Source organism: Gobio gobio (genome assembly GCF_949357685.1).
Source record: "Gobio gobio genome assembly, chromosome: 11".
Taxonomy (NCBI): Eukaryota; Metazoa; Chordata; class Actinopteri; order Cypriniformes; family Gobionidae; genus Gobio; species Gobio gobio.
The window spans coordinates 19,641,709-19,655,335 of NC_137104.1; the positions used below are offsets into that span (position 1 = coordinate 19,641,709).

The 13,627-nt window shown below is 39.5% G+C and overlaps 2 protein-coding genes across 2 annotated transcripts in view; one reads left to right on the forward strand and one right to left on the reverse strand.

Annotated features, from left to right (window-relative positions):
* LOC307133404 (zona pellucida sperm-binding protein 1-like) overlaps positions 1-13,627 on the reverse strand; it is a 596,987-nt gene that overhangs the window by 330,049 nt on the left and 253,311 nt on the right. The window lies entirely within an intron of this gene.
* Positions 2,033-5,866, forward strand: sox4a (SRY-box transcription factor 4a). Its single transcript, XM_079829389.1, has one exon. It carries the CDS (start codon positions 3,071-3,073, stop codon positions 4,151-4,153), a length of 1,083 nt encoding a protein of 360 aa, XP_079685515.1. The 5' UTR covers positions 2,033-3,070; the 3' UTR covers positions 4,154-5,866.

Genomic DNA, 13,627 nt, shown 5'->3' on the forward strand with positions numbered 1-13,627 from the left:
CCTTGTATAAACTTGCGTTGTATATACAACAGTTTCCTGTCTCACAGCGTCCCGGACACCAATATTTTAATGATTCATAAAAAATTAATCACTGTCTGGCCATCTGAGATTTCAGTATGGATATAAAGGTGACCCAGCAAGCAATAGCCGTCATGTCACTGTCTCTGGATATAGTCCGGCTATGAGTAACCCACTTCTAGCCAAAATAACCTTGAATTTGGTTATAACTTGCGAGATGTATGATATCCCATCTGGAAAGCAAAGACAACAGTGATTCAGGGTGTTTGGTTTCCTTTCTTTGGTAAGATGTAAATTTTCACTGACTTGCCTTGACATCAGGGCTGTGTTTGGACGGCTATTGATTTTTTTTGGTACTATTCACAAGTTCTCCTGCCCATTCAGACTTAATAGTTAATGGTAAACAAACTTGGCTTGCTGTCCTAAGGAGGCTCGAACCCGAGGCTCGGCTCGTGCTCCGAAATAAAACCCCCTAACAGGACTGCGCAGAGGAAGAATAAAAGAAAAAGAGGAGGGGATGTGGAGGAGGAGGGATGCCGGGCGAATTGTCACTGGGACAGCGCAGTGACTGGCACGTCCTGATGTTAAAGAGTTAGATCCTGGAACAACATTCCTGCCCTAAAATTTAGTCCTAACTATATAACTACCCCTAAAGCTAACCCTACCCATAAGTTATCCTTAAAATCAGAGGGGGAATATGTGAATAACACTGATGTAGATGCACCTAACCCTGTTTGTGAACCTAAACCTGACTCTAAACTTGTCCCTCAATTCTGATTGGTTGATTGGAATGTTGTTCTGGGATCAACAAAGATAATAATCCAGGAACATGTTGCACTTGGTGAAATCATGCTGTGCCAGTGGCTGTTGCTTATATACGCTTGTAATGATGATTGACAGGACTGAATGTTTATGCTCCTCTATAACCTACGATTGGAACTTGAGTGTATATTATCACTGCTTAAAAGCTTATTATGGATGTTTTCTTTTTACACTAGTCTGAAACAACACATTATGAAAAGCCAAACAGCCCAAAACCTCAAAACTGACCAGAGCATGAAAAAATATGTTTGCCTATGGTGTCTTCCTACTGATATAATGCACTTGTGGTTGTCCAGAATATAAGCAAATGGAAACAAATTAATGTACATTTTACAATACATTTTGGCGTGTACTCACCTTTGACTCACCTGGAGAAAATAGCAGTTGTGCGTGGCCTATAGCTGGTGTGCTCCTGTTGAGGTGTAACTGCTAAAGTAAATAATTGTAAGTGTAGCAGGGTGGCCATCTGTCCCTGTAATGAGACACGATAAGGTAAGCTAGTGTGCATTCTCTCCCAGCACACCTGTTTAAACAGTCAAAGGTGTTTGATTACCGTATTCAAAATCAAATGGCCACAGAATTGCCTCAGAAAATCTCATGCACACGGTGTACTATTGGTGTGGTAAATGGTTAACAATTTTGTTTAACTAATTCTATAGCTATGAGGTCACTGAAGTATTGATTGCAGTTATATTGATTCAGGGTTTAGGAAGTCACTGTCTGCTTAGCAGAGATAGTGGAGATGTATCACTTCATCTTCACATCTCACAATAATGTGAGAATGGACTCGAGATGCTTGCCTTTTGTTGTTATTTTCTATCCATGATAGATGACTTGATTACGTAATGCATATTCAGATCTGTTTTATCAAGTTAAACAGTTATTCCGAGCAGACACTTTCTGTGTGGAATAACAACTGTTTTCAGCCCTACTTTGGCTCTAGTACGCCATCTAGAGGCATAAACGAGTGCAGTTTTAACAGAGTCATGATGCCAAACGCTTTCTTCACCTCTCGCGTTTGACTGTTTGCTGTGTGAGTACATTCTGGTATCAGCTTCATTCTATGGTAGCTAGAAATACACAATTTGGAAGAATGTGAAATTGACTGTTTAAGAAACATACATTGCTGAAAACCAACCATAAAACTTTATTTTTTATTTATTTTTTATCATAATTGTATTATTTTCAATCACCACAGCGCGAGCTACCAACAAAAACAAGAACATGCTGCCTTTGAATGGAAGCGCGTGGCATGTGGGCGCGCGCTGTCTTTGTGTATAAATAGGCTAAATAACGCACGGAGCTGTAATATGCTGAGTATTAATGGATGAGCGATTATGTTTTTATGTACCTACTATTAGAACATTATATTCATACCGCAATTTAATATATTGAAAAAGAAAATCAGTTCCTCTATGATGTATGCAATACGAGCGAGACAGAGTAGTAAACACTTGATTGCGGAAAACTGTCTTAAGTTTTAATCCGTGTTATCGCTCATAATCGAACATCATAATTGCTTATCCTAACTTACGCACCCATGCCAAATTCAGCGTGCGATCTAGGAAAGGGGGAGTGCATAATGTGCCTTTAAAACTAAGTTTGCAGTGTAGATGGAATGAGGTCAGACAGAAAGCTTCTCATTGCACGCGCCGATTATTATTAGATACTATATTCAGCCAATGAACGGCGACGAGGTGTGGCTTTGGCTGAGGATAGGCTAGTGACAGCAGCTGATTGGCTGGATTCTCTTTCCTTTATACCTTCGGAAAAGGATAAATCCTTGTGAGGCGGTTTAGCAGAAGTATTGAAAGTTGTGAAGGGTGATAGGAAGCTCAGAGCATGAAAAAGTGCAGTCGTCTAAACCTACCGCATGGTCATACGACAAACTATGCTGAAGACACTTGTCCGTTTCCATTAAACGGCTTCAGATACTTCGCGTCCAGAGCGCACTCTGGGTTCGTTTTCAGTCGAACCGGCAGTTGAACGGCAGACTGTTGATTTTAGCGACATTGCCGGGACTTGACAGAGCTCCTCACGGGGATATGCGCTTTGTGGACGGCGTGCTGAACCAGAAGACAGTCAGCAGCAGCAACTTTGTTTCCAGACTGACTGAATCATATTCCACACAAGAGTGAAGAAGAAAGACTCTTAGCGCTCTCAAAGCGTCTCGAGCTGCAGCACGTGTAGGATTTTTGTGCGCAATTAAAAGTTGAGACTGTTGTAGTGCATGGGCACAGACCTGGCTATGGTGGAGCAAACGCACATCAGCAACAACAGCGACGTGCTCCCCGGCGATTCTATTGATTCGGGAGAGATGGACCTAGACATGGACGCCTCTCAGACTCCAGGCTCCCCGAACTCAACTGGGGATAAAATGGACATCGCATGGTGCAAAACCCCATCGGGCCACATCAAAAGGCCAATGAACGCATTCATGGTTTGGTCGCAAATAGAGAGGCGCAAGATTATGGAACAGTCGCCGGACATGCACAACGCGGAGATCTCCAAGAGGCTCGGCAAGCGCTGGAAACTTTTGAAAGACAGCGACAAGATCCCCTTCATCCGCGAGGCCGAGCGTCTGCGGCTCAAGCACATGGCAGACTATCCTGACTACAAATATCGACCTCGGAAGAAGGTGAAGTCATCCAGCGGCAAGACTGGGGAGAAGGGGGAGCGCGTGAGCGGCAGCCCCGGCGCGAAGTCTGCATCCAAAAAGAGCTCGAAAACTCTCAGCAGGACGCACAGAAAGTCCACGACGCTGGAGCTGACCGCCCACTCCGTCCCTGCAGACCACCACGCTCTCTACAAGTCCAGGTCTGTCTCCGCCGCCAAACAAATACCCGAGAAACCAGCAAAGCGCGGGCATGTGTTCGGGGGATGCAGCTCTGACAGCAGCCCGCCCTCCGTCGCTGTACCGGCCAGTCCCACTCTGAGCAGCTCGGCGGAATCCAGCGACCCGCTGAGCCTGTATGAAGACGGGCTCGCGAGCGGAAAAGAAGACGCGGAGCCCGCCATGCGCTTCAAGTACACGCGCGCGCCGTCTCCGACGCCCTCCGCCTCGCACTCGTCCTCCTCGCAGTCCTCCTCCTCGGACGAGGAGTTCGAGGACGAGCTGGCGGACCCCAGTCCCGGCTTTGACAGTTTAAGCACCTTTGGCACAGCGCCTCTGGACAGAGATTTGGAGTTCAACTTTGAGTCGGGCTCCGGCTCGCACTTTGAGTTCCCCGACTACTGCACCCCAGAGGTGAGCGAGATGATATCAGGGGACTGGCTCGAATCGACAATATCCAACTTGGTGTTCACTTATTGAGCTCTAATAATGAGTCTGATTGAAAGGACAACTTGAAAAATGACTGGAGGGCTTCAAAGCCCTCCGAGACAAGTCAGAAGACGAGTCAACGACATGACTCCTCTTGTTTATCATGCATCAGATACTGTGGGCTCTCATTATCCACTGACAAGAGTGCAGATGAAAGTGCTTAGCTTGCTCGTTTGGTGCTGGAAGGAGGCGCGCTTTGGACGCAGAGGAAGAAGGCGTTGCGCGGTGGCGAGTTCACGTTGTGCGCCCTCTCCGACTTAAAAAGGGACGTTTTTAAACAGAAAAAAAGTCTGGTCAAATGCTTGTTTTTGCTGGAGGTACTGAATGGAGCGCTTGAGGTCGTTTGTTAGACCAGAATCGCATGCTTTCATTACGATTTAACTACGAAAGGCTGTTGAGAAGCGTGACTGGTGTTGAATGGCAGCGCCAGATCAGACGCAAAAACAAACAATCACAATCACCAGCTTTTCTGTCGTCATGACATCAGGATTCAGACGCAACTCAGATGATTCGACTCTTTACACTACAAATCAGGACCAAAATTCATCCGAGGAGCGTTCTATCTCTCTCTTTCTCTTTCTCTGCCTTTTTACTTTTTCATCCTCGTTCTCTCGCAAGTAACTTTTAAGCGCTGGCATTTTTATATCGATGTATTTATAACGGCCAAACATTGCTCCCCTCAGTCAGTTGTGTTCTAGTCAGTCTGTTGTGTGTATAGGCTACACATGCACATGTCCGTCTGTCTCGCGGAAGGGCTAGTCTTGTTTCGTATTATTTAATTGATGACCTCTCACATGGAACGGAGATTAAATGTTTCATTATTTTCTGAGTGTATTTTTGTACAAAATCTATCGAGGGGGTGTCAATCGGTGAATATCGCTGTTTGGATTTCCGATTTTTAAAGCCAGGGGGTTGGGTTGTCTCCAAAATCTGCCCCCTAAACATGTTTACAGTGTCAATCCACAGGCTTCTTAAAGAGACAGTATCTGCATTTCAACGACCAATCGTCATTAGCCTACGATGCGCGCGCGCGCGCTGAATGAGGTTGTATGTAGCCGCAGCAACAGCTGCGATTTATCGCGTCCTTATTGGGGATACTGTACCTTTTGAATACCAATTTCTTTGTGCTTTTATAGTGACACGTTTCGGTTTGAACCACTGGATGGAATTACAGATACGGTCGAAATGCCTATAATTCATGAACAATGAAGTATGTCTTCACTCCATAATTGTACAAGGATATTTAATCTTTTCTACTTGTTGGCTAAATGTAGCTAATTGTTTTAGTATATTATGGCATGGCAAATAGCATTTTGTATTTCTGAATTCAGGTTTATGTAGAGCAGTTGTGTTTAAGGCAGAGGATCAACATGAAGATTTCTATGTACATTGACTGTAAAATAAGTAAAAGATTGCGTGTTTATGTCTGACAATGATATATCATGACAGGAACAAGAACATATATCTTTATACATCCCTATGTTTAAGAGTGTTGTTCATGACTTTTGGAATATATAGATATGTTTTATTGTTTCATTTTGTGCAATATGCTGTGTACAATATTGTTTTGTCTTGCCATACCATATCTCAACATTTGAGTAGTGAACTCAAAAGCCAGCCAATTGTGTCAAGTCACTGCCTGTCAGACCTCTGTACAGAACTTTGTCTTTTTCCAAGAAGGAAATAAAATCAGCTGGAACTGAACTTCAGTTGCAAGACTGTTTCTCTTCATATTCCCCCTGATACAATTTGTCATTATTAAATTAAACACATAATCATAAAACCAAAGGATCATTCTGCACCACCATGCATGTTCATTTCTGAGAGCAGTACTGCCCCACAAAGGCAAAACACGGTAACTACGCCAACACCGAAACAGAAAATGGCTTCACAAATTTTGCACTGATTTGATATCACACTCTGATTCGCAGTCATAAAAGTTACTGTTCTACTTTTGCGTGGCGGACCAGTAAACAAACCCTAGTTGGTTTCTGAAGTCTAACAATGAATGACCTAAACTGGATCACCACTTTGAAACATTCTAGTGTAAAATATTAAGCTGAGAATAAATACGATTATTGATTAATACCACTTACACAATCGCCTGCATCGACCTGCCTCTGTACGTCACTCTAAATGAAACGTAGTGACGCATGGCCAAAAGATTGACAGGCCTGAAGGGACGGGGAACTGTCACATAATGACATTACGACACTGTTTCAATTCTGTAGTCCTTGTTAAACATCCATCCGTCCCTCCCTCCCTCCCCAGTGTTCCTGTCCACAATAAGACGCAGACGGGTGGGTATGCGTCTAATAGTGGCGATTCCAGACATTACAAACATTCAATAATCACATTGCATGCCTGCAATATGGCATGTTTACATGAGGGGGGAAAAATAGATCAGATGGTTTGCCAGTGTCTCAAGAGCTGAGCGTTCCAGCAACTCGGCCTGAGTCATTATCTAGCATCATCCCGACTGATAGTGCAGGGTGTGAACCTAATGCCCTAGTCAAGTGTGAGCATGGATGCACACTGCAGCAAGAGGGTCTAGACATCGGCTCTGTGGGGGAGGAGTGTGAGACAGATGAGATGTCTCTGCCGGGAGGCTACATTGGGGGCGCTCAAGTGGATTGTTCAGAAGGGATGACTGCTGAAACCAATTAATTCCTTCTGGGTGCACTGGTTTGTGTCGGGAACGGGGAGGGGGCTCTCGAAAGATTTTGCGTTAATCTGTTTACATCCCCCAAATGAGAAAAGAGACAGGAAGCCATTTGAATACCACAGTTGTGCAAAGTTAAGATATGAATGTATCAGTCTGTCAAGCAGACTCGGATGATGAATTGTGTTGGGGTGCTGGTTGCGAACTCATGTATCTATGTTACTTACTATGCACTGACTTGTTATCTGGAGTCAGTGGCACAGGCGAAGTTCATATATATATATATATATATATATATACATACACACACAGTTGCAAGAAAAAGTATGAGAACCGCTTGCAGAATCTGTGATAAGAGAAACAAAATAAGAGAGATCCTACATGTTATTCTTTATTTAGGACTGTCCTGAATAAGATATTTTACACATATTAAAATGACCCCATTCAAAAGTTTATCAACCATTGATTCTTTATACTGTTTCGTTACCTTTATGATCCACGACCTTGAGTCTTGAGTTGTTCTTGAGTCCCTTGTTTGTCCTGAGCAGTTAAACTGCCCAATGTTCTTTAGAAAATCCTCCAGGTCCTGCACATTCTTCAGTTTTCCAGCATCTTTTAACACTCTCTCTAGCAGGGACTGTATGATTTTGAGATCCATCTTTTCACAGAGGACAATTGAGGGACTCAAACACAACTATTAAAAAGAAGGTTGAAACATTCACTGATGCTCCAGAAGGAAACATGATGGATTAAGATCAAGGTAAATTGTACTTAATTTGTCTTCCGGGAAACATGTATGTATCTTCTGTTGCTTCTGAAGGGCAGTACTAAATAAAAAAAACTAAAAAAAAAACCTGATATTTAAACAAAATAAGAAAAATCTTCATCCTGTTCAAATTGCTCAGGACAAACAAGGGACTCATGAACAACCATCACAAAACAAAACAAAAACAGCCGTGGATCATGCAGGGCCGACACACAGTATTATGAATAAATGGTTCATAAACTTTGGAAAAGGGTCATTTTAATAAATTCAGCAATTGTCTTGTCTTGTGGACTACATGTAAACATTTTTATATGCAAAATATCTTATTCAGGACAGTGCTAAATAAAAAAATAACATGCATTTTATGATCTCTCTTATTTTGTTAAAATTATTCACATTTTCACAGATTCTGCAAGCGGTTCACATACTTTTTCTTGCAAATATATACACTTTAGTTAGGGTCCAATTCTCATTAACTAACTATTAACTATGCTTTTGGACTCAATAAACTCCTAATTGCTAGTTAGGAGTTAACTTAATAGTTAGAATAAGGCAATAATATGTGCTTTATAAGTCCTAATAAACATATGCATGCTAATAAGCAACACGTTAATAGTGAGAATTGGACCCTAAACTAAAGTGTTACCACACACACACACACACACACACACACACACAGAAGAGAGAGATGTAGTTACATACATTTATTTTCACTAAATAAAAGAGATAATTGTTTTAATACTGCAACGAAAAGCTGTTTCTCAAAACAGAAACGTTTTGAATATGATGATCAGAGTCGTACTTATTTAGTCAAGTATCATATATAGCTTCCGAAGTTCAGTAGGCCTACTAAAATGAAATACAAGATCTTTATACAAATGTATGAAAAACAAAACAAAACAGGGTCATTAAAAAAGATCAGCTATTATTTTTTTCTTGTGGGCTGTTATGAGAGATATTATGATATAGCCTAGAGAATTTTTTTTTTTTTTTTTTTTTACTAATAAAATTAATTAATCAAGATCAACACACTAAATAACTCTTTAGCACTAACAGAAGGCAGCACAGATGGTTTGAATCAGTGCACTTAGAGAGATTAGAAACACTTAGAAATATTTACACTTATCCACATACTAGGGTTTCCATGTCACCAATACAGCCTAATAAGCTTTCGTGAATGTATATTTATTATAAGCAATTTACTCAAAAACCACACCCTCAATACACTCAGTGACCTATGTGTTAAATGCAAGGGGAAAAAATGTGAATCAACATATTTGACATCTCTGGATTTCCTGCTAAGAAATGATTCATTCATGAGTGCTGTATCCACGACTAAAATTATTATTATTATTATTATCTTGACTTTTTTTATCCTTTTATATATATATATATATATTATAAACGTAGACTAGCTTAAATAAAGTTCTTCACAAGCGTTTGTAGGTGTAACTGTAGGTGTCATTCTGCTAAGTGCATGGTATTGGGCAGGGGGTGGGGTCATGGGTGAAAGGGGCGTGGTCAAACGAGCTGTCTAACCCAGCGGGCAATTGATGTCAAAACGACGTCAAATTGACATCAAACATTGACGTCAAAAAACAGGTCAAAAATGCAAATCAAATTGATGTCAAAAACTTGATGTCAATTTGACATCCACACATTGATGTCTTCTTGACCACCAAAATAATGACCCAAAAGTAATAATGCAAGAACAATTTATTAATCAGGCTTATATGTAAAAAATACTAATGCATTTTGGTACACACAATACAGGATTTTGTATCAAGAGACAATGTAAAGCAAATTAAAATAGCATGGAAAAGATGATTGATGTAGATAAATGTACACCAAATCTGAATACAGATCAATCGCTGCCCATTCCCCCATATCTGTCAGGAGCAGATATAGTTCTCCATATGATTTTGTTTATATCAGCCTCTGAAGATGCTGGGCTTGACTGCTGTACAGCACCTGAATGAAGATGGAGCAAATATTGTATTACGTGTTTCACAGCATTTAAAGCATAAATACTATTTTCAGCAACCATCACTTGTTCATCATTTATTCACAAAGTAATTTAAACTCTCTAAAGCTAGTGTTATACTTTCTGTGTTGTGCTGCATTTTAATAATACATGACTTGTTAACTACAGTAGGCTACTGTAGCACCTGCTGCACTATTTCAGTCACTAAAAACAGCAGGACGTTTTTAAAACGCTTAACGTGAAACACACTATAGGGTGAGTTGCACCAATAAGGATTCAATTAAATGGTTAGTTCACCCAAAAATGTAAATTATGTCATTAATTACTTACCCTCATGTTGTTCGACACCCGTTAGACCTTGGTTCATCTTCAGACACATTAAAATATTTTAGTTGAAATCCGATGGCTGAGAAAGGCCTCCATTGGCAGCAATGACATTTCCTCTCTCAAGACCCATAAAAGGTACTTAAGACGTTAAAAAGTCATTCTCACTGCAGTGGTTCTACAATAGTTTAATGAAGCGACGAGAATAGTTTTTGTGCGCAAAAGAAAAATCAAAATAACGACTTTATTCAAAAGTTCTTGTGTTCCGTCTGGGCCTCGCACCACGACGCATGCGCGAGAATATGACGTAGAGCCGAAAGCGAGGAGCTTTGTTTACAAGCAGAGGAAGACTCGCCGTATCTAAGCTGCTGAATTCTACATTGATTGTGCTTTAGGTCTTGGCTTAGAGTGCTCAAATGGTGCTAAAGCGTGCATTTCCTGGATGCCCGAACGACGGCTCTACGTCATATTCTCGTCCATGCGTCATTGTGCTTCGTGAATGGAGGCCTTTCTGAGCCATCGGATTTTAAAAAAAAAATCTTAATTTAAAGACTTTTTTAAAAGATATACAACACCAACACCAAACTTTTGAACGTGTATGTTTGAGGTTGCACTTACTAGTCACATGGTTCATAGCACCTTAAGAGATGTCCAATAGGAGATCCACTCCAACTCTGCTACGGTGCAGGGCTTCAACCTGGAAAGCATCAACATAAACAATTTATCACAGAGCAAACAATATTTAGTATACAATGCCAGGTGTATTAAAAGGATAGAAGCTACAGCAGAGGTGAAATGTGAGAAAGAAAGGTAAAAAAAAGATCTTTCTCAGAAAATAGAAAGTTTAATACAAAACATATTTCTGTTATTCTTAGGGTATCAGAATTTATGTTTTTAGTTTCTTATTCATTTAATATTGTTCATACAGCGTCACTTATATTTGGATGTCAAAGACTTCTAAAATGAATTAAATAAATAAAACATTTAATATGAGAAAATAAAGAGAAGATAGATGTATGTGATAGGTGAAAAATATTGTTAAAATGGATATGAGATTAATTAACTTCTTCAGTTCACCTGTGTTTCCTACTTCTCTGTCAGCTGCTTCCTTCAGACATTTTGGGATCTTGAGAGCTTCCCCTCTGTTGTAGAGGGGTTATTTTGTCCTTCCTGAAATCACAGAACATTTTTATCAATATTTTAACCAGTTTCAGACAATTTTCGCGATCGCATTTTTTTCTGTGTAAGTTAAGTGATGTCATCGATTAACATTTAACGTTACTGTAAATTCATTAGCCAACTTCTAATGACCCATTCAATTGGCAGCAAAACCTTTACAAAAACTATCAAAACCTGTCATCTACCATAAATATTTGATTAAAAGTCCAAACTTTTATAAACAAGAGCTTACGTTAACGTTAACTTAAGTTACCTGTTCTGAGGCGGTTGAGATGCTAATGAACTTCGAAGACGCTAAAGTTACTTTTCTATAAAGTAAATATTCAACAGAAGCGTCAATTACACGTAAGAAAAGGGTCAGGAACAGTTGTGTGTATTATTTGAGTAACTTTACAGACTAAACTCACCTGAAAGCAGTAAAAAACAACAGCGACAGAGGGAGCTTCGCGGCTTGTCGGTTGGTTGTCAGCTGTTGCTTGCTGCGCCGTTTCCATGGCAACTCTGCGCGCTCCAGTGTTTGAAATCGAGTTGAATGTTCAACGCGCACGCCCATTAAACACGTCAAAGTCACGCAGCATTTACAAACATAAGCATTTATAATTAACTAATTTCATTTTAATGCAAAATGCCACTCCTCCACATGATAGTGGGACAATTGTGGCACTTTTATCATTTAAGATTTTTTTATTGTTGTTTTTGCAAACACAACGATTTTAAAACATTGATTCATGTAAAATATGTTACAAATCCAACACAGTTCGAAAGGAAATGCCAAATGGACGTGTTTCGAGGCCTCAGTTAAAAAAAAAATACTTAAACTTAAAGAAAAATAATTACTAAATATTGATATCAATGTGATGTCAATATGACATCAATTTGATGTCTAAAACATGACATTGATTTGATGTAAATTGAACGTCAAAAATTTTGGCCAACATATCCATAAAATCAATTTTAGTGTGGGATTAACTTCCGATTTTCACCTAATTAACACTGGAAGAAATTGCTGTCCAAACTGAATTTAAAATGGTGTGTACAGTATATTGGTCAAGTCTTGACTCATATTTGACGTCAAATTGACATCAAGGTGCCCGCTGGGAAGCACGTGCAGACAATGCATTATCATCAATACAAGCCAAACATCCGAACGCAGAAAGTTTTTGTGCTTTTGGATTATAACGACAAAACGGGATCACGCCTCAGAGGACTTTGGCATGTTTTAGATCAAAAACTCCTCGAAGATGACTTCCTGACATAGGTAAATGATTTTGCAATATTTTAGCGGGAGTTTTGGTGCGTCTCCTCTCAAAGTTGAGCACAAAGGGGGAGTGGAGTATTCCTTTGTTCATCACAAACTTCACTTGACCACGCGATAGTGGGACGAGAACACAATAACCGAATGGAATATCAGTACTGGATGACTTTTCATAAGGCTGGCCTTTGATTTTAAGGATCTTTTGGGGATTTATTTACTCACCACGATTGACACGAGGAATAATCAACAAAGAACGAACTCACGTTAATCTTGGTCCACCTGTTCTAAACTTTATACTAATGTGTTTATAAAACGATATTTTGTTTTGTTATTATTCAAGATTTTGGTTAGCAACAGGTAGTTAAATTGTTTTTCACCAATTTTATTTAGCAATTCTGCAAGAATTGACCCTCTTCAATGTAATTTTTTTCCATAATTTTATTATGGTCTATATTGTCATGATTATATTATTATCTATGTTTCCATCCATTTAACTCGTCACAACAATTATATTTAAAGTCAAACTATTATATTACTACATAATGATACTACAGTTCATTATAATTGAAAGATAATTGAAGGTTATTATTTTGACATAAATTATAATTGATTTTAATCAAGAAGCCTTCTTATAAGAAAAAAAAGTTGGAAAGGTTGTTTTTTTAAATGTAAATTTTCACATGGTGAGTTACAGTATAAGAAAGTGCAAATGCAAGTTTAATTGCAGGGGAAATCTATTATTGCTTAATAAATGTTTCACTCTCAGTGAAAGCATTTTTGGATGTTTTTTCCCCTTCAATCTCTTCGCTAGACAAAGTATTTCATTCTCACTGGTGAAGCATCTTTTCAAGGACATGAAATCATGTTGAGGAGGTCACTGTTTACAGTACAATATGTGGTGATGATGATTACAGGTGTTCTTGGTCCTTTTAAAGTCATAAAATCCACAGGTTACACTTCAGTATTACAGAGGGTGATTTATTCCCCTCCCTCAGTCGTGAAGTATACAATATATAGCTATTTTGATATTGATTGAACTGAGTCCTATGGATGTGATTCAAACAACCATTTCTGAACAGTAAGAATGGAATAATGTGCGATACAGATAGTGTATAAAACAGAGAGAGAATGCATGAATGCCTTTGCATTAGTTAACAAAATATCAAACCATTCGACCTTTTCTCAAAACTAACTTAACTTTTCTGAGACTTTTTTTTTTGTGCGGTTGCTTTTAACCAGCTGGTTGTTGATGGCTGTATGAAGTTAGCTCTCACGGGTGTCCTAGCAAAGTAAAC